This window comes from Microtus ochrogaster, chromosome 8, assembly GCF_000317375.1.
Source record: "Microtus ochrogaster isolate Prairie Vole_2 chromosome 8, MicOch1.0, whole genome shotgun sequence".
NCBI classification, from domain to species: Eukaryota; Metazoa; Chordata; class Mammalia; order Rodentia; family Cricetidae; genus Microtus; species Microtus ochrogaster.
This window is the reverse complement of record NC_022015.1, coordinates 65,700,399-65,724,616: the sequence shown is the minus strand read 5'-3', so window position 1 is coordinate 65,724,616 and position 24,218 is coordinate 65,700,399. Positions and strand designations below refer to the sequence as shown.

Sequence of the window (24,218 nt, the reverse complement as noted above, 5' to 3'; positions counted from 1 at the left end):
AAATAAGAAAAAAATCAAATCCAGTCATAATGCTACTTAATGATGGGACTATGTTCTTCTTCTCTCTACCCCTCTATCCCTCCCTCTCGCCCTTTCCAACCCTCTCTCCCTCCCTTGCTTGCTGTCTTTTCTGGTGGTACTAGGGACCAAACTCAGGGCCTCAATGCATATTAAACAAATACTCTATCATTGGGTTACATCCCCAATTCACAGGCTATGTTCTAAGAAATGCACTGTTAGACATTGAGTGAACACTGCAGACTGTATTTACAGAAAACCAGGTGTCACAGCCTACTACACCTCTAGCTATATAGATCTTGTCCCACTGGAAGGTCTTAGGGGGCAATAATATGCACAGAGCTGTGATCTCCTACACAACAAGGCAACAAGGCCTTCAGGACCTAAAGCTGTCTTACAGCTAACTTTACACAGAAAAAGCAGAATCTAAAATGGTGATTTGGCCGCCAGAGATATGGCTGGGGGGTTATGAGTGTTTATGGCTCATCCAGAGGACCCAGGTTCAGTTCCTCACAACAGCCTAGTAACTCCCGTTCCTGGGGATCCAACACCCTCTTCTGGCCTAGGGCTGACCAGCACCTGCATTCATGTGGTACATTAAACTGAGGCATACACATACACATAAATAAAAAATATTTTTTTAAAATAAAATAATTTTCAAAAGTATAAACAATAAACCACTAAACACCCCCTTAAAAAGTATACAGTTGGCCAGGTGTGGTGGCTCACACCTTTAATATCAACACTTAGGAGACCGAGGCAGGCAGACTTCTGTGAGATGGAGGCCAGCCAAGTCTACAGAGCAAGGTTCAGGACAGTCAAGATTGGCTGTTACACAGAAAAACCCTGCCTTGAAAAAACAAAACAAAACAAAAAGCATACAATTGTACAAGCTTTACTTTTATATGGGCAGCAGCATAGCAGATCTCTTCACCACAGGCGCACCACAAATATGACATTGATACACGTGCTAGGACATGTGCTATGATGTCACCACAACTATGACCTAACTAACAGAAATTTTCCAACTCCACTACAATCTTATGGGACCACCATCATATATGAAATCTATCATTGATCAAAATGTCTCTAAAAGGTACAAGACTACAATTATCCACCTAATCTTAAGAGTTCTAAAATTTATTAATGGAATACTTTCAAATAGTATTATGTTCTTGGCTAGGCAGTCTTAAAGTTACCAAGATGTATGTTCTTCCCTAACTAATCTATAAACTAAACTGTAATAAAACACCTTCAAGATTTTTGGTTTTTTTTTTCCTTTGGGGGGGGGTTGGAGACAGGGTTTCTCTGTAGCTTTGGTAACTGTTTTGGAACTAGCTCTTGTGGACCAGGCTGGCCTCAAACTCACAGAGATCCATCTGCCTCTGCCTCCAGAATGCTGGGATTAAAGGTGTGCGCCACCACTACCTGGCACTTTCAAGTTTTTTTTTTTAAGAGTTAGACAAGTTAATTACAAAGTTCACTTGAAGAATAAACTAGAAGTACCAGGAAACCCCTTTAAAAGAAAAAATGAATAACAAGGTAGAGATAGCCCAATCAGATTGAACAAACAACAAAGGCTCCATAATTAAAGGGTCTGTTACAGGATGGGACCAGACATAAAACATTAACAGAACAGAGAAACCACAGTTGGTCCCACTGAATGCAGCTACAAAAATTCAGTACTTGATATCGACAACACTTAAGAGTCAATGTGGAAAAAAAAATCTACTTTTTAAATAATTAATATTATGCTATCTGGATTACATAAAAAGGGATAAAATCCTTATACCATATCTCAGGAAGATGCTACAAGAATCAAATGTAAAAGTAAAAATAAAATCATATAGGTATCAAAAGAAAACAGGGGTGAAGTTCCTTATAAGAGGATAGACTTTTACACTATGACAAAATCCAGAAGCAAAAAGGGGAAAAAATTATTTGTATTTTAATAAAAAAAATGCATAGGGAAAAAAATTAACCATAAGCAAACAACAACAACAAAAAATGTTCCCAACTAATGTAATAAGTTTTCTTGACTTTGGCTAGTTTAGTTTTGTTTATGATTTCTTTTTAATATTTAGTAATTTTTTTCTTTGACAAGTTTATATATACATACATATATATATGTGTGTGTGTGTGTATATAAAATTCTTATTTCTCTGTTTGTGGCAAGTTGAAAGAAAATGGCCCCCAAAGAGAGTGGCACTATTAAGAGGTGTGGCCCTGTTGGAGTAGGTGTGGTCTTGTTGGAGGAAGTGTGTCACTATGGGAGTGAGCTTTGAGGTATTATATATGTTCAAACCACGCCAACAGTCTCAGATCACTTCCTGTTGCCTGTGCAAGATACAGAACTCTCAGCTACCTCTCCAGCACATGTCTGTCTACATGCTACCATGTTCCACCATGATGATAATGGACTAAACCTCTGAAACTGTAAGGCACCCAATTAAATGTTTTCCTTTATAAGAGCTGCCGCGGGCATGGTGTCTCTTCACAACAATAGAAACCCCACCTTAGTTAGTCTTAACACTGTTATTCCCGATCCTCTTTGCAGGTCCCTTTCCCACAGCTATGCCTCTTTGTTTTGTTCTGTGACCCTCTGACTTCACCCAGTACGGTCTCTGTGGCCACAGGTTTGGAACTATCCACTGAAGCCTGGTGGGCTCCCCATCTGGCACATACTGAAGGTACTGACTGTCCTTCTCCCAGAATCTATCAGTAGCTAACAGTACAGCAGAGATAGGTCAGAGTTCCACTACCCCGTCCCCATCCATGACTGGCTGTTGATGAGCCCAGCCTCGTGCAGGTCCAACCACAGCTGCTGTAAGATCATGCGTCATCAGCTGTATCATGCCCTCGAGGCAGCATCTCCCAACTCTTCTCCCTAACTTCAGGCTCTGACAGTCTTTCCACTCCATCCTCCACAATGTTTCCTGAGCTTTAGAATGGGTAGTACATGTGCCCCATTCAGGGCCGAGCACGAAACTATCGATCATTCTAAGCGTCGTGAGCACTCATCATTCACCAGCAGTCACTCCTGAGAGAAGCTTCTCTGATGAAGGATGAGGGGAGCGTTTGTCTATGAGCACACTTAGGATGCACCTTGGGGCCACGTCAATTTAGCTCAGCCACTGTAGTGAAGTTCCCAGCAGGAAGTTTTACTAAGTAAGGTGACCCAGACCAAGAGAACAAACCCACAGTCTCTGATAAATGGATCCTAGCTTTGAATCTTTAGTATGCATGTAACTTGAAGCGCTTGTACAAACCAAAAAATAAAAAATTTAAAAATAAAAAAAAACTAGAAAGGCCCCACTGTGTGTTGGGGGGGGGGTCAAAGGGAGAGCAGCCAGTAGAACATAGATGGTTTGAAAAGAGAGGGAACACTGAGGGTGGACGGGTTCAATTATGAATGGGGGTTGAGAGACAGGGGAGAAGAGGGAACAGGGAAAGAGGGTTAGGTGAACTGAAGGATACATGAAAAGACATATCTAAGCCAATTTTTAAAAATGAATAAAAACAGTTTAAGAGAGAAGTCTGTATGGCTAGATAACACTGTTCCTAGAATCCACTGTTTATCAGAGAAAACCCAATACTAGAGACGGGGTGTCTATATATAGTCAGGGAGGCCCCAGAAGACCCCAAAACAACACAGGCTATTCCCATTCCTCTTGAGTTCCCATCAGACCTAGACAATAAGACTGTGCTGCTTAAGACACGCTGGGTACAAACTATATAGACTACAACCTGGAACTGAATTGAAAGATTCCTCCCTGCCAGCTGGGTTTCATAACGCCAGAAGGTGCAATGCAGGCTGCTAGGGAATATAAAACATTGATAGTCCCTACCAGAACCCTACAAACTGCAATGCCAACCTGCCATAAATGTCCCTATGGTGCAATGGTGGCACGGTGCTGTGGGGGTAACCAACTGCTCTCAGCTTGGATTTGGGGCTGCTTCACAGGAGGGAATGGATACATGTGTGGTACTGTAAACATAGTCACACACAAAAGTTTCTGGAAAATTTTGAAAGTGTTACTATGGAGTTTTTGTTTGTTTGTTTGTTTACTTGCTTGCTTTTAACCAAATTGGGTCCTTTTTCCTCTCAGAATTATAGAACCAGTAACAAGACCAAGCACCAACTGAGAAGCAAAAGAGATTTTATTCTTGATCAAGAATGGGAGACACAGGAAATAGACTTGAAAGTCGGTTTCTCAGCATGTTGGGAGTCAGGAGAAACGGGGGGGAAGGAGTAAAGAGAATGGGCTGCCTAATAAAAGGAAAGAGCAATCATGCCATTTCTGAGAAGGAGCAGATACTTTTTAAGAATTTGGTTAAAGATTTTATATCCACCAAGGGCCCAGGTCTGATGTCTGTCTGAATCAGTACTCTGTTTGCTCCATGTATATATGATGTATATGTGTGGGGGGGGGATAATGTATATACACTGGGGTGTGTGTGTGTGTGTGTGTGTGTGTGTGTGTGTGTGTGTGTGTGTGTGTGTGTGTTTGTACACCTGTGTGGATTCTGGAGATCAACATCATGTGTCTTCCTTAACTGTTCTCCACCTTAGTTTCTGAGACTTTATCTCTCCTGAACCTGGAGTTGAACAATTTCGTAATCTAAACTCAAGTCCCCATGCTTATCCGACAAGCACTTTGCTAAGCCATCTCTTCAACCCCTGGACCAATAAGTTCTTCTCTCTATTTCTCTCATGTCTCTTGAATAAAGTTACTGAAACAAGTTTATCATCAGATAGGTTTTACCTCTCACTGTGTCTGTAAAATGGCTTATCTTAGAGGGCACTGATAATTTATAAAGTCCCGGACCTAAGGAGCACTGTTCTAGCTTGCTTACTGATATAAGCAAATGTTAAAACAAGTGGAAAGCCATGCTCACCAGTCAACACCTTTAACCCCAGCACTCAGAAGACTTACATAGCAGGCACCATAGAAGTTCAGAACTAGCCTGACTACAACTATCTCAAAAAAAAAAAAAAGTAAGTCACTTACTGGACTATTTGAAATTCCAAGAAAATAAGAAAATTGGATTTTAACTACATTAAATGTACTGGTTGTAAAAAAAAAAAATCAAAAATTTTTCCTACCCGAAATTAACTCAAAAATGCCTAAATGCTCAATCTTACACGACAGTAGAACTTTGGCAAACAACCCTAGTTTGACAATTTATTTATAAAATTGGCTATTTCTTATTTTTGATCATTTTATTCAACTAAGATTTTCCTATCGATTTACTTGCTGACCAAATAAGTTAGCATTACTCTAACAGTATTAAGATGATGAAAAAGGCAAGTTTATGCTCAAATAAATGAATCATTTCTTTTTAATATGTCTAAAAATAATTGCCAAGATCTTCAAGTAACTTTAAAAGCTAGATATTTAATTAATAATCATTCAATCATCTGGTTGTTAAGTACAACAGAATCCTAGAAGACTGACTACCAAACACAACTAAATTATATATTTTTGTCTCCTTTTCCTATGTCCTGCAGAGGCTTTATTTCTGTACAGCTCATGCAAGTGTTCATGTCTCCGCTTTGTGAAGAGTGTGAAGGATGTTTGTAGCTACAGGAGCCCATGTGCTCATCAGCTCTACTGCCCGACTGTAGCATTGCCCCAGTAGTTTTCATATGAAACATATTCATTGGGCAAAAGTTGAAATTATAACCAGTAGTTTAAAAGCACACTAGAAAAATAGTGACAGAGAATACAACTGTGCTTTTGTGTGTTTTTAACGTGTTTGGTTTTTGTTTTTGTTTTTTGGATTTTCGAGACAGGGTTTCTCTGTGGTTTTGGTGCCTGTCCTGGAACTAGCTCTTGTAGACCAGGCTGGCCTCGAACTCACAGAGATCCACCTGCCTCTGCCTCCCAAGTGCTGGGATTAAAGGCGTGCGCCACCACCGCCCGGCTTTTTAATGTGTTTTTTCCAGAGTTGATGGCCAATCTTTGTAATCTCAACATTCAGAAAGCTGATGGAAGAGGACTATAGTGAGTTCCAGGCTGGTCTGGGCTGCATAGTAAGTATGAGGGAGGGAAAATAAAAAGAATTCTCAATTTTTTTTTGTTCTCGTTCACACTCTAAAAACTTACAGAAAAGTCCACAAAGCTTTTGCTTATATGGATTACAGCTGACAATATTACTGCATTAAAAATTAAAATGAGGAGCAACAAGACAGCTCAGTATGTAAAAGTACTTGCTGCACAAGCCTAACAGGAATCCAAATAAACTCTGTGAGTTTCACGTGCACACCACGGCATGTGCCCATGCACGCCAAGCAAACACACACACACGTTCACACATGGGGGCACATCATATACACACAGAAGCATAATAATAAGTTAAAATCAAGCCATGTCAGGACATGCTAACACACACTGTAATTCCAGCATTCAGAAGACAGGAACAGAATAATTACTTGAGCCCAAGAAGTTGGAGACCATCCTCAGTAACACAGTGAGACACCCTCATCAAAGGGAAAGAAAGAGGGGGAGGGGAAGGAAGGATGGAGATGAAATGAAATAGAAAAAGACCTTTTTATAGAATTGGATCATTTATTCTGAAAAGTAAGAACCGCCATGACAGGCTCTGTGTAAGCTGGAGAACCAGAACCAGGAACACAATTCTGGGGAAATCAGGCCTGGGAACCCCAGGGACGCCTATGAGTCCAAGAGTACAGGATTCCAGAAGCTCCAGTATCCAAAGACAGAGGATCCATGCCCCAGCACAACAAGAAGGAATTCAGGGGCTGGAGAGAAGGCTCTGTTGCTAAGAGCACAGGCTGCTTTTCCTAAGTTCAATTCCCAGAACCCACACAATGACTCACAACTGTCTGTAACTCCAGCTCCAGGAGACTCGACACCCTCAGCACCAGGCTCACATTTAGTGCATGTAGGAAAAACACTCATTCACATAAAATAAAATTAAAATAACTTCAAAAGAGAGGGAGAACTCAGGTTTTCTCTGCTATCTCATCCTGTTAGACCCTCCTCAGATCACTAGATGAGGTATACACATATCGGTGAGGTAGAAAGAACTGAGGGAGGCTACAGCAGGAATCACAACCCTATCTATAATCCAGTTCTTAAATAGGAGAAACTCTGAAGCAACACTGACGTCCAGTAAAGCCATACGGTAGGCCCTTGCCGTCACAAGATTATTCTCTAGTGTACGTCAAGGTGTTTGAGTATCTCCCCCAACCATCCTAAGTGGGTAAACGTGGGAAAGAAGAGAACTGGACACTAGTGTTTCATTTGTTTTGAGTTAAAACCATTGTTTGGGTGGTGCAAGCCTATAACCCCAGCAGTTGGGAAATAGGCAAAACATCCTACAAATTCAGGACTGGCCTGGTCTATTTACAAGCTCAATACACACTCAAGCTACCCAGTCATTTCATCTCAAATCAGCAACAACAACAAAAATCTCCTAATCTGACTTAGACAAAATATAATTTAAAACTTGACCAGGAATGGTGGCACAAACCTTTAATGTCAACACACAAGAGATAGATCTTTATGTGTTCAAGGCCAGCCTGGTCTACACCGCGAGTCCTAAGATAGCCAGCACAATATAGTGATACAGTCTCAAAAAATTTTTTAAAGCTGCTGACTTTCACAGCCTCTGTTATGGGGTGATGGCCAGTCCTGGTGTCTGAGTCATTCCCTGGTTTGCAGCCTCCTGAAGATTAGGAGTAATACAACAATATAAGGACTCACTGTCCATTCCACCTTCATTGGCTGGGCAACTACCAAAACCAAAAGGAAATTTTCTGATCCGTGGCAAATAAAAGCAGTACTGAATCACAAATCAATTGGTTCATGAACATGTTAAGGAATGGCTGTCCCTCTATGAGACTAAAGAGGTCCTTCAGTAGAATCTAGATATCACCAACTTTTCTTGGAGTCTGATTCATATTTTACTATATGTAAAGTTTGATAAAAGAATTCATATAAATAAATAAATAAATAAGAAAAGGTACTGATGAGGCCTTCCCATAGCATGGCAGAACTTTGTATAATTAAAGCTTGGAGGTAGTGACACAGCAGAGAACAAACAGGCACGGTCTCTCATGTTCTGGCTTTCTGGGCATCTCACGCTCCTTCCACTCTACAAACATGGAAACAAGGCCAAGGGGGTTAAATGATTTTTGCTGTCATAGTGGCAGGTCTACGGGAAAGAAAATACACCAGATGAACTGGCTCATTGGGGTAAAGTGAATTTGCAACTCAAACTGACTTCGTTGTATCGACACTTAACGTCGAGAAAAGAGTTCTATTTCCAGGAAGTATATCCTGAAGAAAGACTACTGAAAAGGCACAATCCGTCTCAAATTCCCTAAATGAACAAGTCCATTCATCCTAACTGCGAAAGAAGAGACTTTAATTCTTGGAGAGTGTGTAGCCCAGTGTTAATGCTTCCGTATCGGTACCAGCTAACATTCTATTGGAACAGCAAGCATCCCGTCTGGTACGGAATATTCATTACCTGGCACTATTCCTAAAGAGAATGGCTTAGGACCCATTTTAAAACAAACCGAAAATTTAATGCAAAATTAACCAAATATTTGCTTGTCAATAAGTAAAAGCTTCCTGTCCCAAGAACATCATCACCCCAGCGTGAACCCTAGCCATCGGCTCCTCCCCTGCAGCCCACGCTCGCGTCTCGCCCGAGGAGAAGGGTGCTGCAACCGGGGAGAAAGATGCTGGCGTCTCCCGCTCGATTTCAGGGTAGTCAGGGCGCCTGGGTTTCCTCCAGAGCGCAGGTTGGCACCCGGGCCAGTCACGCCGGCCGCCGGCAGGTGACCTTCGTCCCCAGCAGAGCCGACAGCGCTCGGGTTCAGGGCCTCGGCGCCTCAAGGCCCCAGGCTGGGGCGGCTCCCCGGGTCACAGACACCCCAGCTGCCACACCCACAGGCGGCGCGGTGACAGGTGCCCGGGCCCTCCGGGTCCCGCAGCCCACGAGCGCCCGCCCCCGCGCGCACCACCTGTCGGGCCGACGCGCGCGCGCACCCGGCAGCAGACGCCCCGCCCTGCTCCTAAGGAGTCCCTGACCAGGGCGACACGAAAGCCCGGGCGGACGAAAGCTTTACCGGAGGGTGGGCCCTACGCAGGCGGTGTCTGTGCTTTCGATCTCCTGCAGGATCCGCTCGTGCTCCGGGACCGTGCCCAGAGCCTCGCCGCTCTCCGCCATCTTGGCTGGAAGCGGAGGCGCCGGCCGGGCGCGGCGTCGCGCACCACAGGAGCGAGCGGCAGGTGGCGCAAGCGCGGCGAGACTCTGAGGGGCGGGGCTTAGGGTGAGGGGGCGGAGCCTGGCCGGGTGGGGCGCAGAGGGTGGGGCCTGCCCCTAGAGAGGTAGCTCTGACCTTGGGGGACCAGACCACTGCCTCCAGTTTTCCTTGCGACCCGCCCCTGGTTAGCTAGAGACGTATATTCGTGTAGTACTTTCCAGATCCCCAGCTGAACGCTGCAGGGACCGTATGTATCAATGCAGAGGTGTCCCTTAGTCATACTCTGTAATAGAAGCTACCAGAGCGCCTGATGGGCTTTAAAATAGTGGGGAGTCAGAGAAAGGCAAATACTCTCATGAAAATCAAAACTGAGTGGGTCGTTGAGATTTATTTTAGAAACGAACAAAATTCTATATCATGACTGTTCTGAATAGATCGTGTCCTCTGCCTGATGCAAGTTCACTGAGGTTAGTCATATTGGACATAAACTATTAAATATCAGGAAATAAAAGAGAATGAGACAAAGTCACTTGCTGACAGGATAAAAAAGAGGCCTAAGGCGATGACTCATTTAGTGGCAAAGCTCTTGAACCTACGCGCTCCCAGGTAGTGGTAGCTGGGATGGGGTGGGAGAAAGAACATGGGGGGAGGGGAGGGTTCCATAACATAGAGGTGGAAAGAAATGGCAGGTGGCTCGAGCAAAGGAATCCAGGTAGAAAAAAGATTCTTGCTCAACAACCTGTATCTAGGACACCACGTAAACCAGTTTGTCATGATCAAAGCAATGACTGAAGATTAATCAAAAAGCGTGCAAACCTACCCTGAGGGACAATTCTTTTCTGGTTTCCATTAATCCAGGAGCTCTGAGCTTCCCTCTGAGCCAAGCAGGCTTTGCACTAGCCAGCTGCCAGGCTCGCTCGCTTCCCTGGGTCTCAACTACAAGCCTTTCTCCTTCCTCCTCCCCATAGGAAATCCTGGGAGGTGGAATTGAGTAACCGTTAAGAACGTGAACTCTGACGACAGGTGTCCCAAACTACATTCCTGGATTGATATCACTCCACAGCTTGTGACACTATCTCAGTTTCCCCACCTATAAACACCAATAGCAGCAGTATCTACCTTATACTGCTATTCTATATTATATTAGAGACTGTCCTTTCTGGAACAAATTACCACAAAAGCCAGGGCTTGCCTTGCCTTGCGGATTCCCTTAGAATTCTCACTAAGTTGTTATCAGGGTGCCAGCACTACTCCTTTTCTGTCCGGATTCTAGGCAAGAATTTGTCCCTTTGCTTTGCCAGCTTCTAGATGCTATTACACCCTTTGCTTGTGTCTTTCTCACCTTGTGGCTCTGATAGCCTGGAACTCACGACATAGACCAGGCTGGCTTTGAACTCACAGATACTGACTGCCTCCACCTCACAAGTACTGGGTTTAAAGGCGTGAGCCGCCATGTCCAGCCTTTTCCTTTAAAGGTTTATTTATTTTACGTGCACTATTGTTTTGCCTATATGTGTATCTGTGTACCACATACAGTGCTCACTGAGGCCAGAAGAGAACGCCAGATCCTCCGCCACAGGAATTACAGACACTTGTTACACACCACAAGTGCTAAGAACCAAAGCCAGGTCCTTTGCTACCGCAGCAAGTGCTTTTAACCGCCAAACCACCTCTCCAGCCAAGTGTCGTTTAGTTTCCGTACCTGAGTCCCAGAAACTTGAGTGCATGCTGGCTTATAAAGACAGAGTCAGCTCCATCTGACAGTGCATTCCCGAAACCAAGCCCCACTGCAAGTCAAAGTGAAGCCACCAAAGCCCCACTCCTCTTCCCACGGCCTTGATAGTACAAAGGAAAAACAGCCTTCTCTGGAAAATCTCTTCTCCTTGTGCTCCCAGAATATGAATGACGGGGAAAAAAAAAAATCTCTTCTCAGAACAACCAAAATTGTCAAACCAAGTTAAGCTCCTAGAGTTCAGATAACTTTTTTTCTCAACCACTGATAACCACTGACAGTTCCTCATAGGAATCCGAAACACGGCAGAGAAAGCTGAGGGATTTTTTTTTTTTTAAACCAAACAATGCGGGGCTGGAGAGATGGCTCAGGGGTTAAGAGCATTGCCTGCTCTTCCAAAGGTCCTGAGTTCAATTCCCAGCAACCGCATGGTGTCTCACAACCATCTGTAATGGGGTCTGGTGTCCTCTTCTGGCCTGCAGGCATACACACAACAGAATATTGTATACATAATAAATAAATAAATATTTAAAAAAAACAAACAACGCTGAAGTTCTGAACTAAGTGGAAAATTTAGGATAAGGTAGAAAGAAACTGGTCCAAACAAGTCTAAGCAAAAGGCAGAAGGTAGCTACCCTGTGATTGGTACCCATTAGAAATTTAAACAATGAAATAATTTGCTTTTTGTTTTTGTTTTGTGTTTGTTGTTTGTTTGTTCTTTGAGACAAGGTTTTTCTGTGTAGCTCTGGTTGTCCTGGAACTCACTCTGAGACAAGGTTTTTCTGTGTAGCTCTGGTTGTCCTGGAACTTGCTCTGTAGACCTGACTGGCCTCGAACTCAGAGATCTGTCTGTCTCTGACTCCCGGGTGCTGGGATTAAAGGCGTGAGCCACCACTGCCTGACTTAAACTATAAAATTGTTAGTAGTTCCTTCACAGTTGCTCTTTGTGCATTGACATTAAAGATACCATAATGCTGCTGTGTAGTCATCTTGATAGAAGCCTGCGGCACATTGCAAATTAGATGCCTGGGTCTAACAAGAGTTCCAATGTGAGAAACAGTATTTATGAACTTCTGTCACAGGATATAAATCTCATGGCTATTCATACAAATGAGTCTTTATTAAAAATAAATTAGACTTTCTTCTGCTGACTGCTTCTCCAACTACTGAGGCACCCCTGTCTGGTGTTAGAGTCCCTACTTTCAGGTTCCACTCTTAAGAAGGGAAAAGAAACCTAAAAACTAAATCACAAAAGAAAGAAAACAAATTTTTTTTCTTTCTTACAAAGAAGTAAAAATCTAGTTCCTGCTACAGCAAATTCCAGAGCATCTCGACTCAGAAAGTAAGCGTGACCAGACTCTCCATAGAGTAAAGCCAGGCTGTGAATGCAAGGAGAACCGGCATGTTGGCCAGGCCAGCTTGCTGTTAGCAGCTGTCTCCTGCGGAGGTATTCCTCTCCTAAGCATCCGCTACACCAACCTATTCCCTTCTCTTCGAAATCTTGACACCATCTGTCTAAACCTACTTCCAAATGCTCTCTCTCCTTGGGAAGTCAGGACTGCTGGAAGGCGTCTCTTACTGGGCCCCTTTCAGCCCCTGCCCAGAGTAGTTGCATCACCTTCGGTACCCTGCCTTCTTCTGCACAAATCAGGAAGAAGGGAAGTCGGTCCTCTTGCCACGTCTCCTCTGAAAGCAGTTTTTGTCGTTTCCTCTCTGTGGCTTTTGACAGTTCTGTTAGTACCTAGATGGTTTTTGTGGGTTTTTTAGCTAAGAACTTAAAACTAAATGTGTTTACAACTAAGTTTTCTGTCTTTGATTTTTGTTTTGGTTGTCTGATTGGTTGTTCCGTTGATTGGTTTGTTCTTTGGTTTTTATTAAATTAAGGGCCTTGATGATGCAAGGCAAGTGTCATTCTTAACCGTATAACAGAATTTGCATACTGAAAATGGAGGCCGAGGCTGAGCTCCCCACCTCCTACCCCTGCCCAGCCCCTCCCCCACCAGAGGACTGGTAACATGTCTCAAAGCTAAACTTGTCCATATATTTCCTAAACTTTGCTTTACTTTTTCTGTAAGTTGTAAGACTGCCCTGGGAAAGCTGGAGAAAAATTAGGAAGTTTGGATTTTCATAACATCCTGGTTTGGCCAAACTATGATAAACCCAGTTTCTTTTACTGATTCATGGTCTCTTCTGGTTCTCCCCTCTCTCTCTCTCTCTCTCTCTCTCTCTCTCTCTCTCTCTCTCTCTCTCTCTCTCTCTCTGTGTGTGTGTGTGTGTGTGTGTGTGTGTGTATAGAGAGGAGTTTGTGTATGAAAGAGTTTATATGTGTGTGAGTTTGTGTATATAGAGAGTTTGTGTGTATGTCTATGTGTATGAGTGTGTGTGTATATGTGTGTATGTGAGAGAGAGAGTGTGTGTGTGTGTAGTGGCATTTCATTTGTATTTTAAAAAATAAAGCTTGCCTGAAGATAAGAGAGTAAAACAGCCCCACTGGCCAGCCTTGCAGACCAGGCAGTGGTAACACGCACCTTTAATCCCAGTAGCCACAGTAGTTTGCCATAGAAACCGGGAGGTGCATGCTTTTAATCCCAATGTGCATGCCTTTAATCCCAGCCCTAGAGAGGAATATAAAATGGGAGGAGACAGCTCACAGACAAAGCCTCATTCTGAGATTCCTGGAGTCAGGATCACCATTTTCGGACTGAGGTAGAGGTAAGAGCCAGTGGCTGGCTGCTTTGCTTTTCTGATCTTCAGGTTGAACCCCAATTTCTGTCTGAATTTTTATTAATTGTTCTTCGTGTGTGTGTGTGTGTGTGTGTGTGTGTGTGTGTGTGTGTGTGTGAGCACATGCATGTGAGTGTGTTCATGTGAGTGTGAAGGTCATAGGACAGCCTGGGGTGTTGGTCCTCATCTTGCACCTTGTTTTAAAACAGTCTCTTTGTCTTTCACTATTGTATACACTGGTCAGCTGGCTTGGGAGCTTCCAAACTGGCTCCTGTCTTTACCTCCCATCTCACAACAGGACCACTGAGGTTACAGAGCCACCCGACTGGGCCCAGCTTTCCATCTGGGGGATTTGAATTTAGAGTCTTATGCTCGCACAGTAAATCCTTACCCCCTTGCTATCTTCCCAGACCAGCTCCAGGGTCTTTATCTTTTTTCCCCAGCACTGGAGAGCAAGCCTAGGACCTCACATAGCTATCATTTCTTCCTGTGTATAATGAACCTGAGAGTATAGTTACAGCCACAGACCTGAGTTGTCTGGCTACGCTACCACCGAGCTACATCCTTAGTCCACTATCTTTTTTTTTTTTTTTTTTTTTTTTAAGACAGGGTTTCTCTGTGGCTTTGGAGCCTGTCCTGGAACTAGCTCTTGTAGACCAGGCTGGTCTCGAACTCACAGAGATCCACCTGCCTCTGCCTCCCGAGTGCTGGGATTAAAGGTGTGCGCCACCATCACCCGGCCTTAGCCCACTATCTTATCTGCACACTTTAATCACACGTAAGTATAACAAATAGGGAGAAAAGGGTGGGGGGCCTGTCTAAGGGGTGCACAGTTCCATTAGTCTGCTCTGGGGGTGCAGATGGTAAGGCACACGGGCAGATTTCACATGCACACTGATATGTTTGGGCAATGGACAGTAACTGCCCAAGGCCCACTCAAAGATCTCGAAAGATAAACAAGATATGCCAGGAAGTCTGTCACAGTGGGATCCATTCTCTGTCAAGCATGAAAGTAACCAGCAAAGTACAGATTTGACTTGGAAAATCTGTAGTCATTAAAAACTTACACTTTAACCACTTGCCTCTGGACTAACAGCCTGGCTTAAGAAGATGTGCATTTTAGGAGGAGAATACAGGAAGCAGGTGACCTAGTCTGACATTTTAACTGCTTGGGGTCAAATTCCAAGCCACCTCTTAGTAAATGTTAGGCTTCAGGGATTTCTTAACTTGTCTAAGCCTTAATTTCTTCAAGCAAGGATTAGTCACAAAACTAAAGGTCCCCAGTGTTATGGTAAAACTAAAATGCCAGGGACTGGAGAGATGGCTCAGTGATTAAGAGCATTGCCTGCTCTTCCAAAGGTCCTCAGTTCAATTCCCAGCAACCACAAATGGCTCACAACCATCTGTAATGAGGTCTGGTGCCCTCTTCTGGCCTGCAGGTGTACATGCAGACAGAATATTGTATACATAGTAAATAAATAAAAGAAAAGAAATACCTCTTTAAGTGCACGCCTTTAATCCCAGCACTTGGGAGGCAGAGGCAGGCATATCTCTGTGAGTTCGAGGCCTGGTCTACAAGAGCTAGTTCCAGGACAGGCTCCAAAGCTACAGAAAAACCCTGGAGAGAGAGAGAGAGAGAGAGAGAGAGAGAGAGAGAGAGAGAGAGAGAGAAGGGTGAAGGGGAGAAGTGGGGAGAAGGAAGAGAGGCAGAAGCTGCCTCTTCAGGAGAAAGATGGAAAGGAAGGGACTCAGGCTAGAAGCAGAAGCAGAAAAAAGATGCCTCAGTGGTCGGGGAAGGGAGTGGACAGGGCTTGTCTCTTAAAGGGACAGGAATGACCATTATATTCCCATCTCTTTTTTATAATAAAAAGGTGGGGGGTTAGGCACAAGAGGTTAAAGGAATTGTACGGTGGATTCTCAAGACTAGTTCCTGCTTATTTGTAGGCATCATCTTGTGGGGGGGGCCTGAGAAAGCTAGATGCTGGTCACATCCTGGCATAGCTGGTCTCTTTGCTCCACCACTATGGCTGGTCCTGCAGGAACGATAAGATTAGTTGGATCCATGAGGCATCTATTTTTAATTCCGGCCTTTGCTCCCCACTGCCGCTTATGGTGCAGCAGCTCAACAACAGGGCAACTCAATAGGTCTCTCTTGTTACTATGTTTAAAGCTCCCACTGCTCAAAAAAAAAAATGGCTTTTCCATACTACATGTGTCTGCTGCCATTTTGACTGAGGTCAGGTGACCTCCACGCCATCTCAACTGATGGCCAGGTCAGGTGACCAAGTCCCACCATCTTTTTCTGAGGTATTCCATGTGTGCTCCCCATGCTGACTCTGTTGTGTGTGTGTTCTGTACAGTGGCATGCCTTTGGTAGGGCCCACCAAAGCATCCACTTCGCCCAATTCCTGTTCACTCTTTGTGCATACATGTAACCTAAATGCACCTATGTTTACTGTTAAATGTTATAATTGTCTGTTCATTGTATCTCATTCCAGACTACAAAAACAGTAAGTCTCATGCTTTAAATTGGATTAAGTCTCTTAATCCAACCCTGCTTTACTTGTTAAGTTGACAGCCAGTACAGTCAAGCTAAGACTCAGCCCTCCAGGCAGATTCTATACTGTTGTTATAATTCACCTATACCCAGTAAACAGTCCTCATCTGCTCAGAGATCTGGGGAATATGACATTTAAATACTTAATTATTAAAAAAAATTATAACAAAAAGCTCCTAGTAGCAGCATTCTATTTTCTCCAAAGAAGACAAATGGGCACAGAAAAACATCCATCTACAATTTGCTTCAACTGCCAAGCACTGACCACTGGGCAAAAACTGCCTTTCATCTAAACTGAAGATCTCCAGACAGTGGACACAATCGCTGGAATCGACATCCTAGCTGCTCAGGTCAAGGTAGGCTTGTCTTTCTACAGATTTCTTAGCCCACAGGATCTTCTAGAGCCTGGCAGGCCCTACGCTAAACAGCAAAAGAAAAATATGACCCTCAGCAACCATGGAAGACCCTGAGGAGTAGCTCTAGGTGCCAACCAAGTAAGTTCTCTATTGTTCTTTAATCAATAACTCCTCAAGTAAAATTTTATCCTTCTCAAAGATCTCTAATGCAGTTTGACACCTGAGAGGTTTCCTCAGTTTAAAAGGACAACTTCACCAAAAATATTTCAGTAAAATACAAATACAAGTTATTAAGGTGTGTACATGCAAGTTATAAAGGTGTGAAAACAAATACAAGTTAACACACTGCCTTTCATAGTCTTAACAATACTTTTCATTGTGCAAAAACATCTGTCACAGTCATTCTGATATAAATATGCTGCTGTTTAGAACTTATGTTTCATAAACCTCCAAAAAATCTTGTGAGTTCCAGGGAGTCGAATTGAAGGAGCCACCTTAAACAGGTCAGGTACACCCCTCTCAATTCCCTGGTCCCAAAATTTTTTTTTCCTAAACTGAACTTTGTCCTCTGTTCTGCCAATACCTTAAACAGGTGTAAGAGACACCTAACGTTTCCATACCACAAACACCAGACAGGAACAAAGAAATCAACTACCCCAGGATATGACCAGCACCCAACTTTCTCAGGTTCCCCCCCACAAAGACAATGTCCACAAATAAGTAGGAAGCAGTCTTGAGAATCTGCCATCCCAATTCCTTTAACCCATTGTGCCTAACCTCCCACCTTTTTATTATAAAAAAAAAAAAGAGATGGGAATATAATGGTCTGTCCTGTCCCTTTAAAAGACAAGCCCTGCCCACTCCCTCCCATCCTCGGAGGTAAGCCTTTCTGCTTCTGCTTCTAGCCTGAGACCCTTCCTTTCCATCTTTCTCCTGAAGAGGCAGCTTCTGCCTCTCTTCTTTCTCCTCACTTCTCCCCTTCTTCTCTGTTTTTCTCTCTCTCCCCCCCTCTCTCTCTCTGCTCTTCTCCTTTTTCCCCTTCCCCCCTTTCCCCTCCATAACCCACAAAATAAATACCCACTTTCTCTGCATGGTGTGCCTAATAGATCTCTGTCTCTCACCTGCTGCCTGGCTCCCTGCCTGGGACATCTCATGCCCACTGCCTACTGCTGCCACTTGGGGACCTGTGGCATTTTAGTTTTACCATAACACCTAGTGCATCAAATTGTGTGTGGATTAGAGATAATAAATGTGTTATGTTTAGCTCTTAGAGTTCTACCAACATTGGCACTGGGGGCTAAAATTACCAGGAATTGTCAGTAAACTATATAACAGTTTAATTTCCTCTTTGATAAAATAAAAATAAAAAGCAAGTCGTAATTGTTCTTTTTTCTAACCACTGTTACAATAACATGGCTGGGCATAGGGGCTCCCAGATCATGTTCCTTGATATTTCTGAAAGTTCAGGCAGTGGAAACCACATAAAACCTGTTTCCTGCTGTCATAGAGGAGGAAAATGGAATACATCTTTGCCTTAATCTTATGGTTCCAGAACCACTTCAGCAGGCCCTCTGGATCTAGTATTAGACAGACACACACCTCTTCCTGTCCTCCAGGTCAACGCCCATTCCTTGAGGCACAAACATGGTGGTAAGCAAAACAAGGCATCTGGCTCAACTTCTAGGCAATGCTCCTAAAGCAGATACCAGGACCACACTCACTGCCTAGGCAGGGCCTTGTGAGTACTAAACATTTGTTACGTGGGTGATTCAGATTAATGCTACAAAAACCTATTCCATGATGGTATAGGTATATTTCTATTGAAAACCCTTCCTGCAGTGGAGAATCCTTTAATAGTAATGATTTTTATGCTCTCAAGATTTGCTAATCTCATTCAGTTGCTTCTTAAAGATATGTGATTACAGAACTGCAACAAAATATAAACCCTACTGGCTCTAATAAATTAAGTGTTCCGGCTGGCTTCTAGATGATTCCAGTCCCAAGGGTGACTCCAGCTTCTTCTTTCTTAGTGCAGTGACCCCAAGTGACCACATATTGTAAGTGCATGAGAATAAACAAAGCATAGGGACAGGGTGGATCCCAGCTGCAAACTCTTGTACAGGAAGCTGCAGTCCCATTAAGCTCAGGACCCCACCGTGGAGAACAATAGAAGGAAATTTGGTATTGCAGCCAAATAAAATCAGTTTTTCATGAAATATGGAACAGTTTTCAAAGAAGTTCAAAAGTAATCAGCCCCAAGTTTGTTCATACATCAACTGTTTTTATTGCATGGGTTTTGCTATTATTGTTGTATTTTCTGCAGTGCTGGACAAATGCTTGACCACTGAGCAGTCAAGTTGTCAAGGTACTAAAGTGCAATAAGCCACTGTCATTATCATAATCTCCCTTCTCTCTCTCTCTCTCTCTCTCTCTCTCTCTCTCTCTCTCTCTCTCTCTCTCTGATTGTGTGTGTGTGTGTGTGAATGGTGTGGGAAGTCCTTCTGTATATGTGTTGCTTCTATTGGTTAATGAATAAAGCTGTTTCAGTCAGTGACTTAGCAGAATAGAACAAGGTGGGAATTCCAAGCAGATAGAGGAGGAAAGGAGGCAGAGTCAGGGAGAATTCAGGTAGCCACCAAAGGAGAAAGATGCCTGTGGTAGGTTGTTGAAACCTTGCTGGTAGGCCACAACTTTGTGGTAATTCACCAATGAATAAAAATGGGTTAATTTAAGATAAAAGAGCTAGCTAGCAATACGCCTAAGGGATTAGTTGACCAGTGTTTTAATTAATACAGTTTCTGTGTGATTATTTTAGGTCTGGGTGACCAGAAAAGAACAAGCAGCTTCTGCCTACAAATTGGCATCCAATGTGGGGCTGACTACATTCACATAAAACCTGAGAGAGCTTTAAAAAAAATTCTAGACACACACACACACACACACACACACACACACACACACACACACACAGAGAACTAATGCAGCTTCTTGGTAGCTGCATTTTTTGTTTGCTCGTGGTGAGCAAGAGTACCGCACCTCTTTTAAGAGAGCTCTTCCTGACTCAATGGTGACAAAAATGGCTGTGTGACTTCCTTAGAAGCCAGCTTCCTGGTCACCGACACAAACAACTCTGACTCTTTCTGGAGGTCCAGGGACAGAGTATTTGAATGGGATTTGTGAGTTGAGTGTTACAACTTACTTAATGGCAGCAAAGACCCTCTGTGTGCCTAAAAATGGGGCTGTGAGCATGACTCACAGAGCTGACACTAAACAGACCTCTGCCATGTGGTCATGTGGTCAGGGTCAAAAGGCAAAACAGACTCAGTCCTAGCCATGCTACTTAACATTTTAAAAAGCAATCCTAGTCAAAAAATAATTATAGATACACACACAATAAAAACAAATCTAAATAAAAAAGACTTCTAAATGGGTCACAATGTTGAAGAAATGTACATAGACTTGAGAGAGAGAATAAAGAGTATAGACACTTATAATATAAAAGAATACAGACTGTCTCACGTAAAGATGAAGTGTACACAGAGAGTCTGGATTATGTATATTATTGTGTTTTCTTTTCACTTTTGGCTGTAAATAAGCTAATTACAGAGAAACATTTGATTGTATGTGTTGCTAAGCTAAGTCAACATATATATTTTAAAGGTATCTTGACTTCAAAATTTGGGTTAAGGATTTGTTGCTTTGAAAAAAAGGTTCTGCTTTTGTTTCCACAGAGGATGAAAACCTGTAGATTCTTTCCAGAATTATGTAGTTTTGTGGAACAAGACCCCCTAAAAGATCTCCATAAACTCCTAAAATTACCCAACAAAAAGCAAGAAGCAATTTAAAGAGTACTATGCCAAATTTCCCAAATATTGTTTATAAATGCTTGTTTACATTTAAAAGGAGATTATTTATACTTTGCATTGGTATAGATCTTGGTTTATTGATACAAATTTAAGATCAATTTTATTATATGTGTATTTCTGCTCTTGATTAAGGTATTGTGTTTGTGAGACTCATTAAAAATGTAATGTATAATTAAAAATATATATTAATAGATAATCATCTATAATAGTCAAGCTTGTAGTCATGTTAGGTTTTCTAAATATATAGAGATATATTTCAGTTAGATAGGTATTCTTCAAACCTTTCAAAGACTAACAGAATATGGCATTTAAAATGTTTTAAAAACTTAGGACTTTTCATGACAATAAGTCATATCTGCTCCTGGCAGCACCAATTACTTCAATGAGAAAATGGGCATCAGGGGCTGGAGAGATGGCTCAGCGGTTAAGAGCACTGATTGCTCTTCTGGAGGTCCTGAGTTCAATTCCCAGCAACCACATGGTGGCTCACAACCATCTGTAATGAGGTCTGGTGCCCTCTTCTGGCCTGCAGATATACACACAGACAGAATATTGTATACATAATAAATAAATAAATATTAAAAATAAATTAATTAATTAATTTAAAAAAGAAAGAAAGAAAATGGGCATAAAAGAGGTTCCTTATGGAGTTTGTTAGCCATTTGGGCAAGAAACTGTTCTTACCTGGACTACTTGATGTTATGCTGTATGAACTGGACATGTAGGACCATAGAAAAATGACTGTTAAACTTGTCTAAAGGTGAGATGGTCCTTCAGGGTTCCTGCTTCGTGAAAGAGTCTGCCAGACATTCTGCAGGACACACAAAAAAGTAACTGATACACTGCCAATATAGGTGGAACTGTCTTTAAAATTTCCTGCTTCATGAAAAAGTCTACCAAATACTATGGACCTGAAGGTTGAAGATGGATGCCCCAGTGTTACAAAAGAACTTTGGGTGACTATCCAGGCAGCAAGATGTCTGAATCTGTCAATTCTAGAGTTTTGGAAGTTGCTTACAATGCACTTCCTGTTTACTTAGGTAATATTATATCCTTCTGGAGTCTTTGATGGAGTTAAAAAACAGATAGTTATAGTTTTCCTTAGTTATGATAAAAGATAAAGTAGATATAAATATTGTAACTGTAATGCTTGCTCAATACCTGCTTTGTTATATGTAATTCCACTTTGTTACATGAAATTCCTTTTTATTTAAACAAAAAAGGAAAATGGTGTGGGAAGTCCTTCTGTCTATGAGTTACTTTGCTTTTATTAGTTAATGAATAAAGCTGTTTTGGCCAGTGGCTTGGCAGAATAGAACAACGTGGAAATTCCAAGCAGATAGAGAAACAAAAAAAAAAAAAATGCAGAATCAGAGAGATGCCATGTTGCTGCCAAAAGAGAAAGACACCCATGAGAGCTCGCCAAAACCTTGCCAGTAGGCCACAACCTCATGGAGATGCACAGATTAATAAAAATGGGTTAGTTTAAAATATAAGACCTAGCTAGCAATACACCTAAGTGATTGGCCAAGCAGTGTGTTTTAATTGATATAGTTTCTGTGTGATTATTTCAGGTCTGGGTGTCTGGAAAAGAATGGGCAGCCTCCACGTGTGTGTGTGTGTGTGTGTGTGTGTGTGTGTGTGTGTGTGTGTGTGTGACTCCTCCCTCCCTTCCTTTTTAAAAAGTTACATGTGTAGGTTTTTTGCTTGAATGTATGTCTGTTTACCATATGTGACTGGTACCCAAGGAGGCCAGAAGAGGGCATTGGATACCCTAGAACTGAACTTACAGACAGTTAGGAACTACCATGTCAGTAATAGTCATTGAACTTGGGGCCTCGGTAAGAGCAGCCAGTGCTCTTAACCTCTGAGTCATCTTTCCAGGCCCCCTTTCTTCCTTCCTTCCAAATGCTTATTACTTACTGCTTTATTTATTATAGTTCTATGTATTAAACCCAGGCCCACACATTCCAGTGCTTAACCACTGAACTGTACCCCAGGTTTATTTGTTTCTTTGAGAGAGAAGGTGTCATTTTCCCATATAGCAGAACACATGGATTACAGGCATCCCTCAGCACATCCAGTCTTACCCAGTGCTGGGAACAGAGTGCTGAGCGTCATGGATGCTGGGCAAGGTCTACCAATGGAGCTATATCACTGACCTATTGACATTCTTTTCTGAATAGTTTTTCTGAATTCTTAAACCCATAAAAAATGTAGTACAATATACAACTCTGATTAGAAAATAAATGAGATCATAATATTGTCCTAGGTATTAGGTATTAGTGAGTATGATTTTTGAATGGGACACCTCTCTTCCCTGAATATATGCAGCCAAAATAAAAGTTTCATTACTGCAAGCCTCTGAGTGTTGGAATACCCAGATATAAATGAAACTTTTTTTTTATGTGTATGAGCGTTTGGTCTGCATGTATGTCTATGCACCATGTACATGCTTGATACCCATAGAAGTCAGAAGAGGGCCTTGGATCCTGTGAGACAAGCCTTACAGACGATGTGGGTTCTGGAAATCAAACCTGGGCCTCTGGAAGTGCAGCCAGTACTCTGAACCTCTGAGCCCAGCAATTCCTTTTAAAACAGTCACTTGGGAGTTGAAGAGAGGGCTCGGTGGTTAAGAGCACTCGCTGCTCTTCCAGAAGAACTGAGATCGCTGCCCAGCACCCATATCAGACAGCTCACGAATTGCCTGTAACTCCAACTCTCGGGTGTCTGACATCTTTGTTTGGCCTCTGTGGGTACCCACATTCATGTGATATACAGATACACACATCTACACATGAATAAAAACAAATCTTAAAAAAGAAAGTACAAACTTCAAAAACACAAGGAAACCATCTTTCTGAGCCTGATAATGAGCTATTTAAAGATGTTGTAATAATATTGGTGGGCTGGACTGCATCCCGCCACCCGGCTAGCTTCAACCGAAATAATTACATGGAAACTGTATTCTTTTAAACACTGCCTGGTCCATTAGTTCCAGCCTCTTATTGGCTAGCTCTTACATATTGACCTAACCCATTTCTAATAATCTGTGTAGCCCATGAGGTGGCTTACCAGGGAAGATCTTAACCTGCGGCTGTGTCGGGAGTGAGAATCATGGCAACTGCCTGAATCTGCTTCTTTCTCCCAGCATTCTGTTCTGTCTACTCCGCCTACCTAATTTTCTGTGCTATTAAAGGGCCAAGGCAGTCTCTTTATTTAACCAATGAAATTAACACAAAACAGAAGTCTCTCCCCCATCATAAAGACATTTTTATAAGGCTCTATGGTCAATTCATAATATCAAGATGCTGGCATTCACGCTGCCCTGTCTTGTGACTAAAAATTTTTAAGTACTACAAAATTCTTTTTAAAATTTTTCATCGCATGGGGCCGGAGAGATGGCTCAGAGGTTAAGAGCACTTACTGTTCTTGCAGAGCACCAGGGTTCCAATTCCCAGCACCCACACACCAGGTCACAACTACTGATCATAACTCCAGTTCCAGGGGAGTCTGATGTCCTCTTCTGACCTCTGCAGGCACCAGGAATGTTCATGGTGCACAGACATATGTGCAAACCAAACACCCATACACATAAAAAATACAGCTACTCAAGATTCTGTGAGTGCTTGCTTATTGTGACTCTAGATTACATATTAAAAATAAAGTGCGTGGCCGGGCGGTGGTGGCTCACGCCTTTAATCCCAGCACTCGGGAGGCA

General features: G+C 42.6%; 1 protein-coding gene across 2 annotated transcripts in view; it reads right to left on the bottom strand.

Annotated features, from left to right (window-relative positions):
• Positions 1-24,218, bottom strand: part of Exoc6 (exocyst complex component 6) — a 151,189-nt gene that overhangs the window by 121,827 nt on the left and 5,144 nt on the right. Inside the window, exon 1 of one of the 2 annotated variants that reach the window (XM_005352194.3) lies at positions 9,125-9,257. The exons of the other annotated variant lie outside the window; for it this stretch is intronic. Coding sequence (XP_005352251.1) covers positions 9,125-9,225 — 101 coding nt within the window. The 5' untranslated portion in view covers positions 9,226-9,257. Of the gene's footprint in view, positions 1-9,124; positions 9,258-24,218 lie in introns of those variants that run through there. 2 annotated transcript variants of the gene reach the window in all.